At 44.5% G+C, this 22,037-nt stretch overlaps 1 protein-coding gene across 4 annotated transcripts; it reads right to left on the reverse strand.

The window, feature by feature from the left end:
• Positions 1–671: 671 nt before the first annotated feature.
• Positions 672–21,989, reverse strand: dennd2c (DENN/MADD domain containing 2C). Of its 4 annotated transcripts, XM_061671937.1 has the most exons (21): positions 21,746–21,989; positions 20,379–21,103; positions 18,140–18,193; positions 15,201–16,132; positions 12,773–12,897; positions 12,265–12,347; positions 11,700–11,846; positions 10,581–10,659; positions 10,306–10,350; positions 9,452–9,636; positions 9,199–9,308; positions 7,870–7,939; positions 7,335–7,412; positions 6,997–7,137; positions 4,453–4,601; positions 4,152–4,329; positions 3,914–3,955; positions 3,132–3,258; positions 2,577–2,819; positions 1,656–1,742; positions 672–1,570 (listed from the first exon to the last, which is right to left on the reverse strand). In XM_061671937.1, the coding sequence occupies exons 4-21, from the start codon at positions 16,016–16,018 to the stop codon at positions 1,539–1,541; spliced, it is 2,739 nt and encodes a 912-aa protein (XP_061527921.1). In that variant the 5' UTR covers positions 16,019–16,132; positions 18,140–18,193; positions 20,379–21,103; positions 21,746–21,989; the 3' UTR covers positions 672–1,538. The 4 variants fall into 4 exon arrangements, with proteins under 4 accessions (XP_061527921.1, XP_061527904.1, XP_061527912.1 ...); XM_061671920.1 differs by lacking the exon at positions 20,379–21,103; XM_061671928.1 differs by lacking the exons at positions 18,140–18,193; positions 20,379–21,103.
• Between the last annotated feature and the right edge of the window lie 48 nt (positions 21,990–22,037).

Below are 22,037 nucleotides of genomic sequence, written 5' to 3' on the forward strand. Positions count from 1 at the left end.
AACCATTATGACAGGGGGGGCGGGCGTTAATTAAACCCTAATTTGAAAACCTATCCCCATTTTAAAACCCTAATCCTGATTTGAAACCCAATACCGGTTTTGAAACCCTAATTTGAAAGCCTAAAACAGTTTTGAAACCCTAACCCTGTTTCGAAACCCTACTTTGGAACCCAAATCCTGTTTTGAAACCTTACTTTGGAACCATAACCCGTTTTTTGAAGCCCTTCAAATTTCAAGAGCTTATTGACGATAATTGAGGAGCAAAGGGTCCAATTAGCAAATCAATGAGTATTTCTTTTCCATTTCAAATCCCCACAAAATTGCGCTATTAGTTTTGAATGACACGTCCCGAGACGCTGGGCTCAAAAAGTGAAGATTGCTCGCAATGGATAATTACTTGTGCGATTTTTAGCCGCGCGTCCAAATCGAAGGGTAACTGCTGTGCCGAGGCAAAAACCCAGCCATCCGTCCACTTCCGCAGTCACAGGTGAGAGGCGGGTCACATCCTGGACTGACCGTCAGCCAATCACAGTGCACATGAGAACCTTTCACGCTCAAATTCACACCTTTGGATAATTTAAGACGTCAATCCTCAGACGCGCACGTTTTTGGAATGACCAAAATGATGTTGACCGGTAGGGGGGGGGGAAAAAAAAAGTCTGGAGCATCTGGAACAAAACTTTATTTTAATGTTGGTCATGATTGTGATATTTAGAGAGCAGAGTATTTTATTTTTTTTTTTTTAGGTGGTACTTGGTGTAAAAGCCTTGATCACCACTATCATCAACCATCTCGCGTTATACGGTGCCAAAATCCTCGGTGTTCACAGCTCTTTTGAATACATTCAAGACACTCAGAATTACCGTATTAATGGTTGCTTCTGTGAAGATGTAGTGAATGACTGGAACACAAGAGCATCCTGTTGTTACGGTCATGAATCAACGGGTTTTGAAATCTATTGGTGCATTCTCAAAACACGAAATTCAAACAGCCTGATTAGCAAGACTGTGTTCATAGGAGGTTGGAGCACGCACAAAGAAAAGACAACCATGAATGCAATCCTGTTCGTGTGTTCTTGACGATTTAATTAAATTTAAAAAAAAAAAGTTCACAGGTTCTTAATGTGCAAAATGTATATAAAAATATAAATATGTACAAATCCAGTTTACGCTTGGGGAGAGGAGACTCATCCTGACACAGAAATGTTCTGCTCAGGCAGTACGTCTCAATTTTAAGATCAGATGCAAACAAACACCTTTCTATGTACAAAAAACATGTATCAACCTGCTACTAAACACACTATTTTACATTCCGCATGCAGATTAAGATTCATCCTTCTCGCATTCATCGTAAGATTCTAATATTTCAACAGGGGAAATTTGTTGCAGCCGCACGTTGACAAGGTCGATTAGAGGGAATATTTGTTGCTGAAAAGCTCGAAGACGTTTCCAGTGGAATCAATCACTTCCTAAAAAGTCACTCGTTTCCTCCTCAAATTAGAGTTGAAATCGGGAAGCAGAGAAGCTGCTTGATCATTTTCATTTCATTTGCAGCAGCTTCATCTTGTTCCCTGAAATAAGCCAACAGTTATTAGCTGAGGTTAGCGGTCACTTTCGGAAGAATAACAATCATACAAATGATAGCGTAAGACTCACCGAGCCCTTTAAGAAACTTGTTCACTCCGCTCGGTTCCGGGTCGGGAGAAGAGTCCAAATACTCGGCCACTCGGACTTCAAACAGACCTGTAAAGGAGTAACACGTTACGGATATTATTGCATGTTGATCCGTCAAAAAAGGACGCATAAACCGCAGCAGGGTTATATTTCAGTGCACGTAAGGATGAAGGTGCAGGAATTGTGTGTGCGCTGTGTAGAATGGGATTCGATTTATTTAAGGTTGGTTTTTTTTAAACAAAGCCCAGTTCCAACAAAGTAGGGATCTTGTGTAAAGCGCTAAATCAAAACAGAATACAATGATTTGCAAATCCTTTCCAAGACAAGATAATGTTCAAACTGATGAACGTTATTGTTATTCTGCAAATCGCGGCTATGAGGCAACCAGACTAAATCAAGCTCATTTCCAGAGTTCAACATAGGTGCTCGCTCGGCACCCAAAATGCCAGCAGATGGAGCCAAAGCAATATTTTTGCGACGTGGCTCGGGCCTAAGCGCAAAAAAAAACAGTGACAAGCGACTTTTCAGTCAATATCAGAGGTGCGATAGGTGAAGCCACAAATGCCAAACCACGAACATGCAGGGCTTCGCTGTATGAACTCACTATTTGAGGGGGAAACAAGTTGCATATGAGGGCAGTCTATGGCTCTGATACGTTTGGAGAAGCCAGCCGCCACGTGAAAGTCATCTTTTATTAGATATATAAAGAAAGGCGATGTCCAATTTGGAAAGCCCAACATTCGGGATCCTGGTTAGTAGCTCCGCTTTCATGTCGTGTTGCGCGTACGTACAGTCCAGTTTCAATCAGACCCATCGTTTTGGGGTTAAAATGAACACGGTGCCTCAATTCTTTCGTAAGGTTCCCTTGGTTTTTTTTTATGAATGAGACACGGTCAGCATTACCTCTTCCTCCCCCCTTGCGCAGCTCTTTGTCCTGAATGAAGCCGGCGAACATCTGAGATTCCATGAAGAGCTGCAGGAACTGACGGACGCCGCGCGACGGGTGAGACTTGCGGAAGTTGTCGCGATGGAGCTCGCGGCTCCCGCCGGACGACTCGACCATGTGGAGAGGATAGTGGCCCACCAGCTCCACGAAGAAGCGCACAAAGGCCTCCGACACCAGGGAGCGCAGGTCCACCGGCTGGCCTGGATGCGACCCGAAAGGTTAGGTAGGGCAACCTCACAATGACTTTTTCTTCTTAGGCAGATGTTATGGATGGATAAGCACGCTATTTACATGATGCGTACGGGCGGACGGATTTGTGAAGTATGTACAGTTTCTACAGATGTTTACGTCCGGTGTTGTAATTGAATGGACGCAGATGTTCACGAGTACGTATGCGCATCGTGAGATTGAGGCGATAGACTCGGTGTCGAAATACACGCGGGAACCCGGAAGGATCTGGCCGTCGTCCAATGCGGCTCGCGAATCAAATAAGCGGCGCCGTCGCGACCGACCTTCAGACGCGCCGTCGTCGCCGTCGTCGTCGTCGTCGTCCCGCTCCAGAAAATCTTCCCGCTCTTCCAGAATCTGCTGCAATGCTGCTTGCAGTTTACTGGGCAGGATGCAGTCCTCATCCCCGAGCTGCACCGCAACCGGGCGCAATGTTACACGGTTTTCCAGTAACACTGCGTTTGATTTTTTTTTTTGGGTCATCATTGTATTGATTTTTTCAAATACATAATAATCATAATATTCATATTAACTGCATTCAGAGGGTTTTCGTATCTCACAGATTTTTTTGTGCTGTGTATGGTGCAGTCTAAAAATCAGCGGTATCTCTGAACTTAATATAACCATCAATATAAATCCATATTACAATATGGAACGATAAAGACATATTTATTTCTATGTATACGATATAGGTGATTGTTTTCTATGAGCGCTTTTGCTTTGTTTGTGGTAGTTGAATTTTCATTTTCTTTTCATTGATATACAAGATGCTACTGATACAATTCTATTAGCATATATACAGTAGGAATAAAGATTGGCACATATTAGCATTTCTTACTTATTATTAGATTATATTAATGTTCATAAAAAGTCATCGTTACTCTATATCGGATTCTAAGGAAGTAGAGATTGGGGTATGAGCGTACTATTTTACTTCACTTTTGTTGTTCTTTTTTAAAATCATCAATCAAATACTGTATGTTTGAAATTTAAAAAAATCCTAATCATAATCAATCAATCAAAGCTCACCCCATCAATCCCAAAATACTTTGCTGTTTTTACACACCTGAGTGACAATCTCATCTGCACACAAATCCACGATGAGCACCTGGGAAAAAAAGACAAGAGAAAACAAAAACAATTTGATTCGAGCATCCTTCACATTCAAGGAAGGCAAAGACAAAAGAGTTCAAACCAACATCGACAAAAACGAAACAACATCTCCTTGACGTCCTTGAAGCACAAGAAGTAAATACAATAGCAATACGGTAGTCGAGTAAAGTAGATAACGAGTTGTGACCCACCTCCTCTATGGGGAGTTCTAGAACCTGCGGCAAGCTCGGGGCCAGCACCCCGATGAGGAAAGGCGTGGGCGAGCAGCTGATGTCCAACATGCCGGTCGGAAGCACGGGCACGAAGGTGTGCTGCCAGGTGAACGGGTACAGCAGTGCCAGCACCGCGTGGCCGCAACGGGACAGCGCACTAGCGAGTCCGATAAAACATCCAAGGCAAACTTTGAGGCGAGGTGAAGAGATGTCTTTCCCCGAGGAGTGTCATTAAGAAAAGAACAGATGTATGTGTGGGTGGGTGGGTGGGTGGGGGCACCTGAGTTTTTCAGCAACAAAGATGACCCTCCTCTCAAGCAGAAGGGAGGCGAACACCTTCAGAAGCTTCCCCACACTGAGACACTGGAGCAGCGTGTCAAAGTCCACGTGCTCCAGTCTGGAGTCGACGGGACGACACAAAGTCAGCACCTGCGATGGCAGCGGGCTCTTACTTATTTGCTGTGCTGGTTTGTTCTTTTTGTTTTTGACTATTGTACCCTTGTTTCGCATTACTGAGTCATTCGTGTCTCGGTGAAGAAATAATTCAGGGGTCTCATCGACCTTCCATCGCGCTTGTGTGCATCTGAAGGGTTTTTCCGGTTTTGTGCTGAATTGTTCCCAATTAAAAAACGGGATCTTTGGAGCAAATCTCAGTCGGTGAACCCCTACGTGCTTTGTGGAAAATTTCTCGCATCGGAACACATTGAAGTGGAGGCAGTACTCAGCAAGAAAGTAATCAAGCATCGATCATTTTACACTTGGGACTGTACGAGTCCCGGATGTTTTAGGATGATATATTTTCCCCAAAACTATCACGAAAAACGATAGCATCGTTGACGGTTTTTTTTTTAATGCCACTGATATCATAATAATAGTAATAGCGCACGATAATGCAAGTACATTCTAATTCTAATAACAATCAACATTGGCACTGTAATGCAGAACAATAAATAAAATGTCTTAGATGAAAAAAAAAAATAATAATAATAAATTAACATTAGCTCTGTTCCCGAAAAATGGACTCAAACAAATATTAAACATTTGGCACAGGGGTATAAACGGTCATTATTACCTTAGAAGGCAATATACTGCCAATGCCAATCAAGTTTCCAGTTGGTTCAGAAAACGTGCCAAGTAGCAACATTAATAACAACGCAACAAGTAGATGAAAGCAATCCGTTTTGCTTCAAGATTTGTACTACGATTCAAAAGTCTGCAGGCTTTCGTGAAACGCGCCGTTGTCGACATGTTCAATGGCGACATCTCTCGCAATAGTGAGTACGCTATATACTGCGCAGAATGCGAGCGTCGCGTTCCGATTTGCATTATCGGGCAAAGCGTTCCGTAATTTCAAGATGCCGGGAAAGGGGAAATGTCATCGTGTTTTTTTGTTCCCAGCTGAAGAAATTGTGCGGGATGGTTGTGTTTAAAATGTCGCCCTGAGGTTGGAAGTTGTGTTGTCTTTGTTGTGACTTCATACACATTCGACATACCAGCTCGTTGGTGTTAGTGGGAAGGCCGCGTTCATCTGGTTTGAATCCAAAATGTTCTCACATCGCCGCGGTGGCGTTTAGGCTTTGGAACCAATTCCATTTGTGCAGCTCAACTTTATGTCATTGTACAGCTGCCGCTTCGCCGTCAGAAAACTTGAAGCTTCGTGTACGCGAGCGCCTGCATTTCAAAAGCGCGCACACACACTGACACGCACACGGCAAATCGAATGGGGAGTCCCCGCCCTTCACTCTCTGATTGGTTTAGAGACCATGATGGGTTTCATGTGTGCGCTTTTAAGTCTCGGAAATGTTTTTTTCTTCCTCTAATGACTGGGACCTCTACATACCCTCTGTTTTTGGTTTCTTTTTTTTTTTTTTGAGGCATCATTCAGAAACTAGAGAGCATATGTGACCCAATTAGTCGCACACTAGAGTCCTGTCTCGCCCACCCCCCGCAAAAACAAAATCATTGCCGGATTTCCAGCACACGACGGAGTACTACTAAGCCAAGACGCTCTGCGTCATAAGATGCAGATTGATCGCAGTTTACGCGTCCCTGCCAATTTTTGTGCGTCTCAGACGCGGGACGCACATCAAACGAGATCCCTGATCAAGTTATATACTATTAAATACTGTACAGACAAACTCCGGAACTTATGGATAAACAAGCATAGATTTTCCAAGGACAGTAAAGGCTACTCAGAAGATTGTGGGGGACGCAACCCATCCAGCACACCCCCTCTTTCGTCCGCTCCCCTCAGGCGGGAGGCTACGGAGCATCCGATGCAGGACCACCAGGCTCAGGAAGGAAGCTGTTCGACAGTTACACTCGAACGGTGCTCTGTAGCCTCGACATCAGGGCCCCCTAAGCCTATTCACGCCTGCGCGGTGAACACTTCTTTTCAAGTACAAAGGATCATGAAAATATCATGTCAATATTATGTGCAATTCAAGCATCTGACATTTGTATTTTCACTGCATCCAAATCATTGCTGCATTTGCCCCTTTGCACACATTCACAACTGCAAATAAGTACTTTTATCTTTTTTTTAACTTGTCTTATTTGATTTGAAGTATTGAGACCTAGGGTATGGAATTCCGTGCCATATCGTGCATAAATGTGTGTCGGCATGACAATTAAAGTCCTTGAATCCTTGAACTTATCCTTTCAAAATCTCACGACACACTAAATTTCAGGCAAACGGGGCTGAAAGAAAGCAAAGAAAGCCAAGAATGCCGCTTTCCGCAGAGAGCCTCACACAACTCACAGAATGGAGTGGTTGAAGAAGCAAGACAAAACTGCTAATCAACACTTCCCTTCAGTGGTTTACCTCATTCCCAGAGCCAGGAAGGAAACTCTTGACCATGACGGTGCGGCCTGGAGCTGGGAAAGGCGCTTCCATCACACTGCGCATGAAAGGGTACACGAGTGCCGGGGAAATCTCCCGGCGCCGCTCCACCTCCTCCAAAATCTGTGCAGAAGGAGGCGGCAGAGAAATTCTTGTCACCGCAAAGGTATTGGGACACCTTCTCCCGCACAAAGTGAAAATGCAAGATTATTTCGTATGTAGACTTTCTCAAAATGGTTGGTTGCTGCCCCTATATAAAAACCAACCGCTGTGTCACCTGAATACAAGATGTTCAATGCAGCAGTGTGTGCTTGCTTTACCTTGGCAAACAGGTTGAAACAGCCCAACTTGCTGACGACACAATGAACCTCGGGGAGCCTTTTGCCCTTTCCGCTGGGCTTTAAGAAGACAAAGATTTTGGATGTTAGACACACCTATGACCTCAATGCCCAATTGTTAACAGCTCAGCGAACACTATGTTTGACAGCAAACAAAGCTGGCTTTAAAAGCCCTTTATATTTACAGTCAAAGGCAGTAAATAACTAAGTCAGTGTAACAAGAGTCTTGTTTATGGCAGAAGCAGCAATTTTATGCAACGGTAAAACTAAAAATCTCTGCCAGCGCACAATCGGCCAAAGCCACACAATACAACAGCGAGGCCGTATAACTTCAACCCAAAAAGAAGAAAGTGTTTTGACGGCTCCCTGTAAAACAAAACAAACGGGGGATATTCTTCCCGCTCCCAGTCATGTGGTTTATGGTCTGCGACTCACACACGCACTGGGCCTCCAGAGTTGAGTAAGCGTGTGGCCGGCTGCCATGTCATCACAAAAACATCACACCAAAGTGACTCACCAGGATCTTACGGCAGTAACAAAACCAGCGGCTCCCGTCCTCTCCAGTCAGGACGAAGGAGAAGGTCTCGCTGCAAAAACACACACAAAACACTCGATTGTCGGGCCTTCGAAGATCCGAATTCACTGAGGACGATTGGAATTGTCTTTTTACACATCAAACAAGTAAGACATCGCGAAGATGAACACTGAGGAATATTGGGAATTTTCACTTTGAGGAGGAGGAGCACAAAGAGGAAGTAGGTCATTGCGGCGCGGGTAATAATAGTCATCGCGGACCAACTACGACCAACGAAGATATGCACTTACCAGGTAGAACATGAGCGATACCTGCCAATCACAAATGCTGCCTTTACAGAGATGATAGTAATCCTCAGTTTGGTTAGTATTGGCATCCAGAGAAGCCATTTTTGGAACAATATCTTTGTTATCGTGGTTGTACTGCATCAGACTGAAAACCGCTGAGCGAACTACGTAGCGCCGAACTGCATTCACTGACATTGGTTTTCCGAAGTGTACCCTTTACACATCAGTGTCGGTTTTTGATGCAGCGCCGCCTGAGGGATCGAAGGTCACGGGCATGCAATTCGCTGGTTTTCGACCACGCAGCGATTTCTCCAGATTCTCTGAACCTTTTGATGATATTACGGACCGTAGATGACGAAATCCCTCAATTCCTTGCGATTGTACGTTGAGGAGCGTTGTTCGACTATTCTCTCCCGCACTCGCCCCGTCTTTGCTTGTGCACTAACGGCCGACTTCATTGGAATAGGGGTTGTACGTGGAAATTAGAGGCTATTCATCGTTTTACCTTTGAGTGACAAAAGAAAACAAAAAACGATGTGTTCGGCGTTTAGCGCTGCAGATGTTTTCCGTCATTTGCCTTGATATGTAATAAACCTCAACCAAAATGTTACATTTTAATATGAACAGAATTTAGCATATTACATTGGACCCCCGCTATTTGCGGGGGATAGGGACCGGGCCCGACTGTGAACAGAAAGAAATCTGGGGATAATGGATAATTGCCCATTTATAACTGTATAGTTTTAAAACCCAAAAATGTATGAATAATTGGATGTATTTGACCAATACGTATTTTCCCCAAAAAAGGAAGGGAAAAAAAATCAATCAATCAATCAATCAAACAAAACGAGCGAGTAGGTGAATGCGCGGGTGCCGAACCGGGAGTGTAGGGGTCTACTGACGGTTCTATTTTAATTCTACGGAATTTACGGAATCATCTTACGGGAATCCCAACAGAGTCATGGATCGTGAAGCAACGGCACCGTTCGAGAGATGCGAAATGTCAAGTCCCACTGTGGCTGACCTCGGTGTGTGCGCTGAAGGCTTCCAGTCACGTATGTCAGGGAAGCAGAATTTGGGAATGACCTTCAGTTGATCTTCGGCTTCCTTCGAGAGTCTGGTTGACTTTTCAAACTGAAACGGAACAACTCGCGTTTCAAATCCACGAGGGGCTGTCAAGTGGAAGAACATTTACACTTGCTCCAGGGAAAAACGTTTGTTGGACAATCACAATCAATCAGTTAATCGATCATCAGAAGAAGTCAGAAGCAATAGACCATTTTGGGGAACTGTTGTGTTATTTCTGGGGAGTAGGTGTCGGCCGGCGAGCCTTTCCTCAGAGACACCACCACGAAGATCTGGAAAAGCTGCTGCTGTTGCGCCTGGATCAGGTCTTTCTCCAGCGTGCGGTAGCCGGACCTGCGCTTCGCCGTCGACCGTTTGTGCACGGATCCCCTCAAACCTGCAAACCACCACGCAGTCAAGAGTCCACATTTCACAAGACATTTGAGAATTTGTGCGCAAAACTTAGTTTACTGTGATTCGTAGGAAATGGATTTCTTGGTCACTTTTTGTAGGTCAAAGCACAACAGGGAGGTTTTTATATTTTGCTTTTTTTCTGTATTTGAAGCAAATTTGGACCAAGAAAACAAGCCAGCAAAACTGGGAACATAAATGTCTGAAAATACTGTACTAGAATACCGGTAATACTCCCATGCAATGTCTATGCTCTCAACATCAAATGACAAACAATCTCCTGCAACACTTTGATCAAAAGAAGATGCAATTCTTCATATGATAGGACCGTTTCAATTTAAACCCAATTATTCTTACACTTAAATATGAATCGTCAGCATATTTTAGAGGATCTGCGGGTTTTTAAGGCTTGAAAAGTTCATATTATATGACAACATTTAAAACCTGTGCATCGAGTCATCCCGCCGCCATGTCACGGTTCGAGCTTCGTGGTTCCGCTCGATCGCAGATTTTTCTCTTATTCCAGTTGTCGCTCTTTATACCGTCCGCACAATATTCCGATGTTATCCGTTATTCTTGCTCTCTCTCTCTATATATTATGTTTAAATGTGTTTGGATTGTTTGAAACATAAAAAGGGCCCCTTCCGCGCGATACCTTTGCCATTGTCTTCAGGGTCGCTCTCAGTTCCACTGGTCTCCCCTTGGCAAATGAAAAAAGGAAGAGATTAGCGAGACGCAGCGGCGCGGAAAGGGCTTCGAAGCGTCGTCGCTTGCAGACAGTCGGCCTTTTGTTTCTCAACTGGTGTCGTCGGCCACGTTGGTCCTTGTGTGTATTTTATACTTAGCACTTAGAATACAGACACGTGGGACACGTAGGCTAGGTGAAGCTGCAAGTCTGCGTGTGTGCGGCTGCGTATGTGTACGTCTCACCTCGTACTGGAAAGCCTTGATTCTTCACTCTCTTCCTACCTCGCTTGTCGTCAAATATGGTCTCAATCTTATTAACGTACTGTGTGGTTGAAAACACACACACACACACACACACACACACGCGCACAGACACGGACACGGACACACACGAATCTGTTAGACCCCCATGACGTTGTAGCCATTACAGAATGGCGATCACCGAGAAGCGTGGCATAAATGCCGAAGAGCTATTTAAGAAATAATAATAATAATAATAATGAATCATGTTAAATCCGACATTGAAAATGGAGGTTTGCGAGCGTACACAAACTCCAGAGTGGAAGTCCTCACAGGAAGTCGAACATTTTAACAGGCCAAATGGGCACTGCCAGTACAATGGACGTGGGGGGTGGGGGGGTTCAGTCAACCCTCCGATGCAGAATGCCCCTGGAGGTTGGACAATCTGGAATTTGACCTATAATTCTGATTTATTATTATATCATCAAAATCAACCAGCGTCCCGGAAAAAGATTGGGTTTGACTTTAATGGACAGTGGTAAACGTGGCTACGTGGTTACGAGCTACAACCGTCAAGTGAAAGAACGTACAGTACGTGTTCAACTTTTAACATCATGTCTCGAAACAAACATTTGCGCCGATTTCCGGCACAGAGCTCTGAACAGCAACATTAACGCCGACGCAACGTGAGAGTCTTGGCATTAATAGGTAATATAGAATAGCAACATCAGGGTTTGTTCTCGTAAATACAAGTCAGTGTTGCATCTGAACTCTTTCAAGTTGTTATCGTAAGGTCAAATTACATAAGATTACGATTACATATAATTTTAAAGATAAGTTTCAATTGCTACAGTACCTTACTGTTAAAGATCGTCTCTGTCAAGTCACTTTCTACCGCCATGGCTCATGTTGTTGCGTCTTTATTCGCATAAACGTGCTCCTAAGTTGCTCTACCACTCTCTCTCGCTCTTGCTCAGTCTTCTACTTCCTGCTACACACAACACCGCCTTCATTTGTATCCTCCACCTAAAGGGATGACGTCACTCGTTCTACCACATTGCAGCAAAGCTGTATCACGGGCTGAATGTCGCGTGGACGGCGATGACAAAATCCAACTATTACCTGAGGTGTCTTCTGCATTTTATAATCGCTTATGCGCCGGGGGGTGGCAGGCTTGGGAGTATCTGCAATGGTTGCCCTTAAAGGTGGCATCGTCTTCCTCTCGTCTTTGCCAGAGCCCCCCTTTATGGGCTGGGGCTTTGTGTGGAGCTGTAAAACAGTTTGTAAGAATGTCAATGTCATGACTTTGTAGGGAACTTTTGCTCTAAAGTGAATCCCCGCAATTTGCGGGGGATAGAAACTGCTGCAAATAGCAAAAATCCAGGCATAATTGACACTCGCCCAAAAAGGTCTTTAATTGCAAAAAGATGCCACAAGATGGCGCCAAGGCACTTTTTTTCTACTCGACATGGCTATGGCCTGACTCAATGAAGACCCTCCCTCCAGTTCAACATAGCTGCTTGGCACCAAGATACCACCAGATGCCCCCAAAGCAGAATTCTTATATTAGACATGGCTTTCGCCTGAGCAAATAGCAAGCGATAGGTTCCCTCAAAAAAATCATGACAAGGCAAATTTGCAAATGCTGAACTGCGATTATTGAAGGTTCACTGTATCGATTCCTTACCTTTGCGCCGTGAGGTCTGGTGATAGGAAGGCACGTTGGGACTAACTTGACATCCTCATAAGGATTATCTCTGGTCACTTCACCTGAGGAGAAACCAAGTAATGGCAGAAATTTAAATACCGAAACAAACTCAATAAACCCCAAATTTCAAGCGTGGAACAGATAGCTGCAATTGCCAAGATTAAATATCCGAGGGTCGCCTGCGCGCTAAGATGATGAGTCCAAGAGTATAGTCACGTAATATGACTGTTATTAACTACACGTGCATGGTCAGTGACAGCGACGTACTGTGTATGCCATCGGGCCATCCTCCCGTTTATTTACGGTACCGCGTGTGTATATGCGCTGCAAAAATGTCGAAATGTGAAGTACTGTTCCAAACGCAAAAACAATTGAGCCTGAAAAGTCTCATCGTGTGTTGCGTGTCTCAAAAGTCTCTGGCCGTTGACTACAAAATGCAAACCAGGCGATCGCTAACTTTGAAGAAAAACACCCAAGGTTAACTCACAGACAATGTCTTCATAAATATCATCATCAGAATATGCATGGTGAAGGCCTGAGTGTCGAGCCTGGCTTCCCAGCGCGCCTTCCTTCGCCGTCGGATGAAGCGCATCCTCGTACTCAAAGGACCTCCTGTAGAATTATGGGATGGAAGAGAAGTGAAAGGCAATTCACATAATGCTGTTACCTTAGCGGTCTTATTTTCATTACGTTGACACCTAGAAAATGATAGAAATAGACAGTCACCGTGACGTATATGCTGTTAGCTCCGGGTAATGCCATCTGTCATGCTTTGTGATAAACTGTTAAGAAATGATTGATGCAGTTGCAACAGCGTGAAAATTAACCATTTATTAATTCATTAAAAGTATCTAGGGAATAGCTTTAGCTTTATTTATTTTTTCCCCCCCATTATGTCTTCCATCAGGATTGATGTATTATGTGTGTGCTCTTTACTTTAGGTAATACCTGTAGTGCTGTTTCAATGTGACAATTTGCTTTTTTTGTTCTGTTTTCATTTCGCTTCATTGATAAATCGGAATGACTGCCTTTGTGCACAAATTGCATGATATAAATTAACCTGCCTTGTCTAATGTCTGCTGAGTTCACAAGTAACAATACACTTATATGTAAGGAGGACTCAGGCAGTACTTATAGATGCAGCTAAACCGATGCAAGACGAGAAAAGACATTTTTTTTTTATTAATTTTAAAAAATGCTACGCAGTGTTACATTTGGTAGATAATGCCAATTTAATTCAAAGTAATTATCGAAAGTCAAGCCCTTGTCTAAACAGTATTTTATACTGTGAATATGTGCGAATGCCAACTCAGATTTACATAGTTGAGAATGTAGACATTAACTCATTCACTGCCATGCCTTCCCAGTTAAACATGGATATTTGACTTCTAAAGCCGTCAATGGCAGTGAATGTGTTAAATACCTCATAGAATATAATATTCAAGCATATCACCGTCACACAACCCCTTGGGTGTGACCGTCACAGACCTGCCTTGTCTGAGATCATATTTGTGAACAAGTCAGGACTTGGATGATCGACAGTTATGTAAGGGAATGCCAGCGAGCGCACGAGCAAGCCAAGAGATGACGACGCTGCGGAGGTTTGTTGGTGGGGGTTCAACACTCTGAAACAGATACAATGTGACATCACACTTGGATGCAAGCCGCCACATCTATCAGAGCAAGGCCTGAATAATAACACTAAAAACAACCATTTCTGCTGATATAGTAAAAACAGAAGGATTATTCTTGTACTGAATCGATAATTATCGTAATTTCTCGTGAATAATGCACATTTCCCCCACCCCCAAAAAATTGTCAAAAGTCAATAGTGCGCATTATACATAGATATAGGGGAAAAGCGGGGGGGGGGGGGGAACGTTCACATTTTATAAACGTATGCCGCCATCTAGAGGTTATGAAAAAGCTGTACACTTTCATTCCAAAACACCACCGACACCTAGAGGTTATGAGATAGGTGTACACTTTCATTCTAATATGCCACCGCCACCTCGTGGTTATGAAACGATTGTAACCTACACTTTGATTCCAATATGACAGGGGTACGTATGACTGCATATATGTACAGTTGTGCAAGTTAATATACACTGTTGTTGTTCTTGTAAATACGACTGATGACTGAACAACAACCATCATTCATTTCTTTATGGTTATGTTTTGTTGAATGATAATGCTTTTCTGAAAGGCTTGACCGTTTAATTTGAATCCCATTAAAATCAAATTAAATGTGTTTCGCCTGGCCCTTCATGTTTTCTTTAAAGAATTGTACCCATCTTACAAGTTCTGCCAGGGTAATCAAACATGAGCATAACTGTGTGTTTTCTCATTTACTAAATAAAAGTAGGGCTGTGCATTTCAAAATAAGAGCAAGTAAATTAAAAAAGAAAGTATTACGTGTTCAAATAAAGTGGTTAACTTCAGTATAATTATTTGGAGAAAAAAAACTAACAAAATACAGATAATACTTCATTTTGATCATATGTTTAGAAGCAAAATCATGCATTGTAAAAATGCATTATACATGGGTAGAAGGGTTTTCCATAATTTGGAGGTCAACTTTGGGGGTGCGTATTATACATGGGTGCGCATTATACACGAGAAACTACGGTAACAATACAATTGTTCAGATACAAGTCCAATATCAAACTGGAAGACGAACATTGTCAAACGCAAGTTGCAACTTTCATACCCCAATTTGGAACGTCTGCCTTAGAAGGTGGGAAAAGTATACGGCGGAACCTTTAAAGTCGAAGTTCCTATTTTTATTATTTACTATTGGAACATTTGGGTTGAATTCTGAACAACTTGGTTGTTGAACGTATTCAATTTAAGAATAAAGAGATTTCACTGGCCCATAATCCCTCTCAATTAGCAACATTAGTCCATCAACCCACCTGTTATTTTTATGCCTTGAAAGCCCGTTGGTCCTGGCGACAGGACATGGAGGAGGTGGGAAGCTCGGCGGGTGGGCTCCCCTGCGACCCCTTCCACCGGGCTGGTTGGTGTGAGTTGATCTGCCGCTCCGTGGCACTGCGTCCTTTTTCGCTCCCCGATACTTGAACGTCCGCTGTGGTTTTGGAGGAGCTTCGCCTAAGGACCTTCCGCCTTTCTCCCAAAGAAATCGGTCCTCCTCGAGATTCCGCCAGAAACCCCGAGAAGTATAAAAGTTCCCAGCGGGCATGTTGTCTTCGTTGTCACTGGCTACGAGTGGTAGATGTCTGGACACGACGTCACCATCTGAGATAGAGTCGGATTTTAGCTCGCCATCGACTGTTATTTTGTCTGTGTTGGAATCTAAGAAAGGCAACATCGGTTTGTTTCCTGGGGTAGAGGTTAAATATTTTGTGTGGCATTTCTGCAAGGGCTCGGACGTTGTGCCAATCCTGCCGTTTCTTGTCTGCGCTTGAGCTTCCCGAAAATCTAAATCCAAACTCTGAGCTTTAGAGAGATCTTTAAGACGAAGGCCTCCGGTCGTGCCTCTGTTCGAACAGCCGTCGCGCAGGACATCCTCAGACGGAATTTGAGCGACGTTCAGAGGGTTGACCTTCGTTGCAACATCCTTGCTGCGACCTTCCCACTGGGAGATCCTCTCCCTGATGTTGCACCCCTGCTCGGGAGACTGGCGGCCCGGCCGTCCAACAGCAGCTCCATTCTGCAGACGGTCGCCTTTAGCACCCCCTCGCCTGCCCTGCTCCACACTCAGAGCCAGCATGTTCAGAGGGGGCAAAAGTCAGCTGGCTGCCAGTTCTCCATTCGCGAGTGCGCCAAGGAAGTCTTCACGTCCCTTCTTGTTTTTCTGTTTGCCCCCTTATCTCCTTTTGTAAACCTAAAAAGGCGCGCACACAGAAAAAAAAACAAAAATAAAGAAATCACCCATTAACCACTCTGTGATTAAAAACAAGTCCAGACAGCTCACCGCCGGGTCAACCAAAGCGGACACGTGAAGCCATCTAGAAGATGTGCGCAGAGCCAGAAAGAGCGTCAGGAAGGACCACTTTCCAAAAATAAACGCAGTAAGAATAAGGAAATAAACGTGAAAACAGTGACAGGATCGGGGTGACTGCATGTCACGTCTTGAGCTCAGACCTCGGGGGAAATTCTGCTCGTTTTGTCCTCACCCACATACATACAGTCGACGGCCAAATCTGAATTGCCGATGACACGGCAGAACATTGAATCTTCTTTCACATGCGGGAGCTTCAAAATAGAAAACTGTACGTGCAAGTGTTGTGAAACGCTTCACACAAGAATGCTAGGACGTATAAAAACAGCCTGCGACAAGACAGATGGACATTTTCGACTAAGAGGAATATGGCCGTAGCCATCTACGAGTTGTGGACCTTGTTTGTTTCCCTCTCAGACAAGTTAACATGATGCACAATATGTGAATGGAGAAAAACGAAAAAATACGACACACAGAATGATTGCAGACCTCCACATCCAAGTCGTCGTATTCGGCCAAGTACCATATGTGAGGACAAAGTCATCTCATGTCTTAAGTCCCTCATTGCAGTATACAGAAAACTGCTTTGGTTTTTTTCCCATAGCACTTTGAAAAAAAAACACTTGAATGTCAAAGAACACATCAACTACTTCCTTACAAATATGTTAAAAGAAAAGCATGGTGAAATAAATTAAACAAACCACCAGTTGGCAGCACAGTGTTGTTGTTGTTTTTCTTTGGCTGTTTGTTGTCTCTTTTCTTTTCTCTCCGTCTGGCCCCTCTCAAACCTTGCTTGCTCTTTCCGACTACGTTTACAAAAAATATTCATCACGATACAAACAACAGCGGGAAGAGATGAAACTACCGTGTCGCACGGCAGGACTGCTGTGGCACTAAAAGGCATATTATATTGCATGACCAAGCAGTACAGGTTCCAAAAAAATAATATTACAAAGTCCAAGCCGCCTCAAGGTAAAAAATTAACTCACCCACGGCACGAAGAAAAAAAAGAACACTTATTAAGGAGTCACAGCGGCGGAAGTCGTCGAGTAAAAGGTGATACACTGACTCGATGGGAAAAAACCCCGGTGGATAAGCGACAGTGCGGATTGCATGCGGTTCATCATCGCAACAGCCGCGACCACCATTGAAGTCGACGTGTGTGTGTAGATAAATGACTGCTTTTGCAATCTATCTTTGACAATGTGCAGCCCGATTGCCTACAGGCTGGGCTCTTGTCATACGGAAAACAACGTCCACTCATGTTGTCTGTTTCTTTGCAGCAGTTTTCCCTCCCGCGCTACTTACTTTGGTCTTCTTATTTCTTGAAACTCTTTACTTTAAAAGTCTATAAACAGTGTATTTTTTTGGGGGGGGGGGGGGCTCATTGTCTGCTGCTGCAAGCTCAAACCGACTCCAACCGACTGACGAAACGGCTAGCAAACTAGCTCGTCTCCGTTCGCTTCAGCGTAAACGGTGCGCATCGGCGGCCTACTGAAGCTGCTCAGAGGAAAAAATACTTTTTGGGGAAAAAAATGAATGTGACCCGTGAAAAAAGATTTGATTCATCGTCCAGCCCTTAAAAAGTAGAAATAAAGAAATACAAATAAATAAATAAAAAATCAATGAGGCGCTACTCGGTGTTGTTGGACACCAAGATCAGAGCCAACGTGTTTGCTTCTCTCTTTCCAATCATACATTCTAGCATGTCTTTCCTTTGCCAGCTGGCAAGCGCACGTCTTCAGCAATTGTTTTTTTTTTTGCTATTCTGGAACCATGTGCGGCAGTTTTTAACTGTCTTACAACTCTGCCAATTTGGATTTTTCTTTTTATTGTTTTCAATGGAGCCTCCAACTTAATGTTCATTTTACTCTCCCAGAGCCAACCAACCTCTCTTCCTTGTGTATCTGATCTTCTCTTCCACTTGTGTTCAGCCAGTTCTGGCTGCAAATGAAAAGAGAAAAAAAAGAAAAAATAAATAATAATAATTATAATAGCATTACGTTTAATCTGCAGTTTGGGTATCCCAATTGTCAAGGAATACAGTCTCATGAAAAAGATGAATCCGATGATGAATTTAGTCCTTCGTACTCGGATTAGAATGCATTGTTTGGAGCTCTAAACAGGCTGTCCTAAAAAAATTGTAATAATAAGTTCACACACTTTCTTTTCAGATTTCAATTTGCACACAGAAGAGTGAATAACTGCAGACTCGACCCCCTCAATAAATAAACATATTCATCATCAGCAGCACTCACCCTGACTACATCAATGCAGTCAGTGTACGCTCGAAGGAAAAGGGGGGGTTGTCAAATTCCACAACACAACTCATGATCTTTATAATGATATGAGCTAAATTCCATTGGAGTTATTATAATGAAGGAATTTGGGGAATACTTTTAACCAGAACCAAGTGCCATCTTTGTTTTGGCCCGACCTCAATCGAATGTGCGCTCGGACCGGAATGCGCTTCCAGTGGCGCGCGATGACAATGTGACAATCTGTCTCCCGAACTGACCCACTTGCATTATTTGCACATTTTCACAGGAAGGTCTGAGTTGTGTTTCCTGCACTGCGGGAAGACGGATCAGCGGACGATCCGTAATTATGGTGCACAAGTTGCAACCACTTATTTGAGCTATGTTAGGATGGGACACATGCAAAACACGTGACGGTCATAAAAGAGCATCTTCGCAATACACGAAATACAGGAGAGAGTCGGCTTTTACATTAAAAACACGAGGCGAGAACGACGTGGCCGTCATCTGCTCGGAGCACGCTTGTGATCTTGCGCCGACTCATCACCCCCCGCCCCCCGAAACCTACATGAGACCACAAAGCGTGAGGTACCCTGTCATCACTCGAGATCAATTAATCCTAATTGCACCTTCAGTGCAACACGACCCCCTCCGCCCAAGATGAATCGCATGACACAGCACAGCAGGTGAGGGATTATTGCACAGCTGTGGTTTATCAGGCACAATAAAGAAACCGCCCCCCCCAAAAAAAAAAAAAAAAAAAAAAGGAAGGTCATGTGCTCTCATAAGGCGGGAACGGAATCGAGTCCCGCACATGCTGCATTTGAAGGCACTTTACATTTGAAGTCGGCGCGAAGGCCGACTTCAAATGAAGAGAAAGGATTGCACTTTCAAAAGTCGTTTTTCGAATCCTCTGAAGGTCGTAAAATTTGAAGAGATGCGGACTGATCAAAATGTTCTGGGGGGGGAAACAAATGCGTGTCAAAAATCACACAGTTGAACGGTCATCATGTGCGGCATCGCGTCAGCATATCTGGTGAGCATCTGAAAGGGTTAACTCCGCGAGCGGCTGGTGGATCATTTGGGGCGGCCAAAAATGCGATCGAGACCAAAGGAAGAAGAAACGGGAAAGTCGTCCCGCACGTCTCCGTCCCGACTGCTCAGCGCGATGTGGCTGAAGCGACAAGAAGCCGACGACAAGACGCGAAACATGGCCGTGCACCGCACGAACTGACCTATGTTCAAAAACATCTTTTTATAGGCTTCTCTATCTAATTGTAGAGTGATCATTCATTTGTACGGGTTGACGGTCATAACGGCCTTCCGAGGGAAGTCACAACTACGCCGCGGCCCGTGACAAAAACGCGTTTGGCACCCTTGCCTTCGAGGTTTCCCTGGATCGGGATTGTACTCATCAGCATCTCAACAGCAAAGACACTGCGATGGAAAACTTTGCGCAACATCACAAGTCGTGTGAAGACGACTACTGCTAGTAATGTTCGTGTTAAACGGGGAAATATTATGGGATACGTAGGTTCGTTTGCATTCAAATAGTTGGGTCTCTGTGTCGTGAAACAGTGGGGCTAATTCACATAATATCCACTCCACAGATACTTCCAAGCGGGGGCTGAAGCGCCATCTGGGCAAAGCCGGAGGTTGAGCAGAGACGCGGTGAAAGCGCGGATCAGGATGAGCCGACAGCGCGACCAGCATGAGCGTTTGGTAATATGATTACAATCGCGTTGGGCTAAATTGTCGACACGACGGTTGCGCTCGGCGAGGTCACGCGCCGCGCCGCTGCACTCGTTGGCAAGTGCAATTTGGCGGCTCGGTGATGAAATGCACGGGTCGACGCGACTTTCGGGGCTGACCGCTTGGCTCGACGATCGGGGGAAACACCGTCATCATCGTCGTCGTCGCCGCCATCACCGTCATCGGGACCAATCCCAGATGAAGAGATGTCTGTGCAACACGGCAGACAACGTAAAGGCCTGTCGAACGCCGACTCCGGAACCGGAGAATTCCAAAGGTCCTCCGGCGTTAAGGATTCTCACAGAAAGTGTTTTTCGTGGCGTGCTTTCCCGTTGCCGTGCGGCCGCCAGCAAGTCTCGCAAGTGTCTGCTCGTGAGGCCCAATGCCAAGTGTCGAAGGGAGCAGCGCGCAGACTGAGGAGCTGCGCTCCGCTCCGCCGCCGTAGAAGCCCATTCGTCACACTTCTGGATTTGCTGGTTTTTCCAGGATAAGCCCGTGAACATTCTGGACAACTGTGCGCTTGGCATTTAAGGGGAAGTCCTTTTCTGTTTCAGCACGGCTTGTGCCTCAGCAACACGTGGTCCGCGAAAGGCACGCTCGGTCGAGTGCGGTGCGGAAGAAGAAGAAGCCCATCGAACACAGTTCTTGGGTCTTGCCGGAAGAGTCGCAAGAAGAGACGGCTTGAGATGCACAATGAGGGCACGACCTCAAATCTGCGCTCTCGTCTACAGCGGTGATTCAGAACCAGCGTGCTGGAAGGTGCTCGGGTATTCCGTGGGAAATTCCTTCCAATTTCTTCAATTCATTTCTGCCTTTGTTCAACTATCAATGGCGGCAATGTACACTGAAATAGAGGACAACGAAATGCTCTTTCACGGCAATGCAGAAGGTACAAACAAGCACGCATCACAACACACTTTTTTGGTGACAATTTAGAGAAACTGGGGAAGTTCTGGGAAACACTCCTCTCAAGTGACTCAATGATCATCAGGAAGGGAGAGGGGAAAAGAACGGTGCCAACCTTTGAGCCACTATTAAGACAGCTGATCTTCAGCTTTGTGTCGACCAGACAAGTCAAAGAAACACATCATACAAGTCCAATTAAAAGATGCGACAGATGTCTGCATGAATTTCAAGAAGTAGTTTTGTACGTTGTATATATATATATATATATATATATCTTCTATTGTAATTTTCTCTTCTTCTGTGTTCTTGTTATGCACGGACATGTGTCTGCAATAAGACTTATTATAAAGAGCACTATAATGAAAGCTTAAGTGCAACTTTTACATTTCACACACAAAGGCAGCTACAAAAAAAAAAGGGGGGGGGGAAGTACTGCACTGGATTTTATTGTCCCTTAAATGTCACATCGAATCAAACAAAACGTAAATAAAAAATAGCCATTATCGCATGCGAATAAAGCGAGGCGAGACGTCATCAGTCGCTAACGATCATCAGGGGAAAAGTAATCGTAATAACGTACCCGTGGACTGAAGTGCAATTGTCATCCTCGTCCCGCTCGGCGATCAAATATTGGATTGAACGTGAAGACTCGAGTGGCGCTCATCGTTCAATGAGAACTTCTGCGACGTGGAAATCTGACGGCGCCCAAAAAGACGCAAGTGGCGATAAGACGGGAGCGCCAAATGGAAACATTCGGTTCGACTCACAAAAGTGTTGGCGAATGCGTGTCGCTGATTTCTGTGCAGTCCAAAAACAACAAAGAAAGTGGCACAAAAAAAAAAAAGAGGAAAATTTTACGGCCCCTCGCCCGC

This window comes from Phycodurus eques, chromosome 1, assembly GCF_024500275.1.
Source record: "Phycodurus eques isolate BA_2022a chromosome 1, UOR_Pequ_1.1, whole genome shotgun sequence".
Taxonomy (NCBI): domain Eukaryota; kingdom Metazoa; phylum Chordata; class Actinopteri; order Syngnathiformes; family Syngnathidae; genus Phycodurus; species Phycodurus eques.

Coding starts and splice junctions, on each gene's coding strand:
- dennd2c (XM_061671928.1), bottom strand. CDS start 16,018: ATGCTGGCTCTGAGTGTGGAGCAGGGCAGGCGAGGGGGTGCTAAAGGC. Junction 11,847..12,264: donor CCAGACCTCACGGCGCAAAG/GTAAGGAATCGA, acceptor ACTGTTTTACAG/CTCCACACAAAGCCCCAGCC. Junction 4,602..6,996: donor TTCCTGGCTCTGGGAATGAG/GTAAACCACTGA, acceptor CTGCCATCGCAG/GTGCTGACTTTGTGTCGTCC.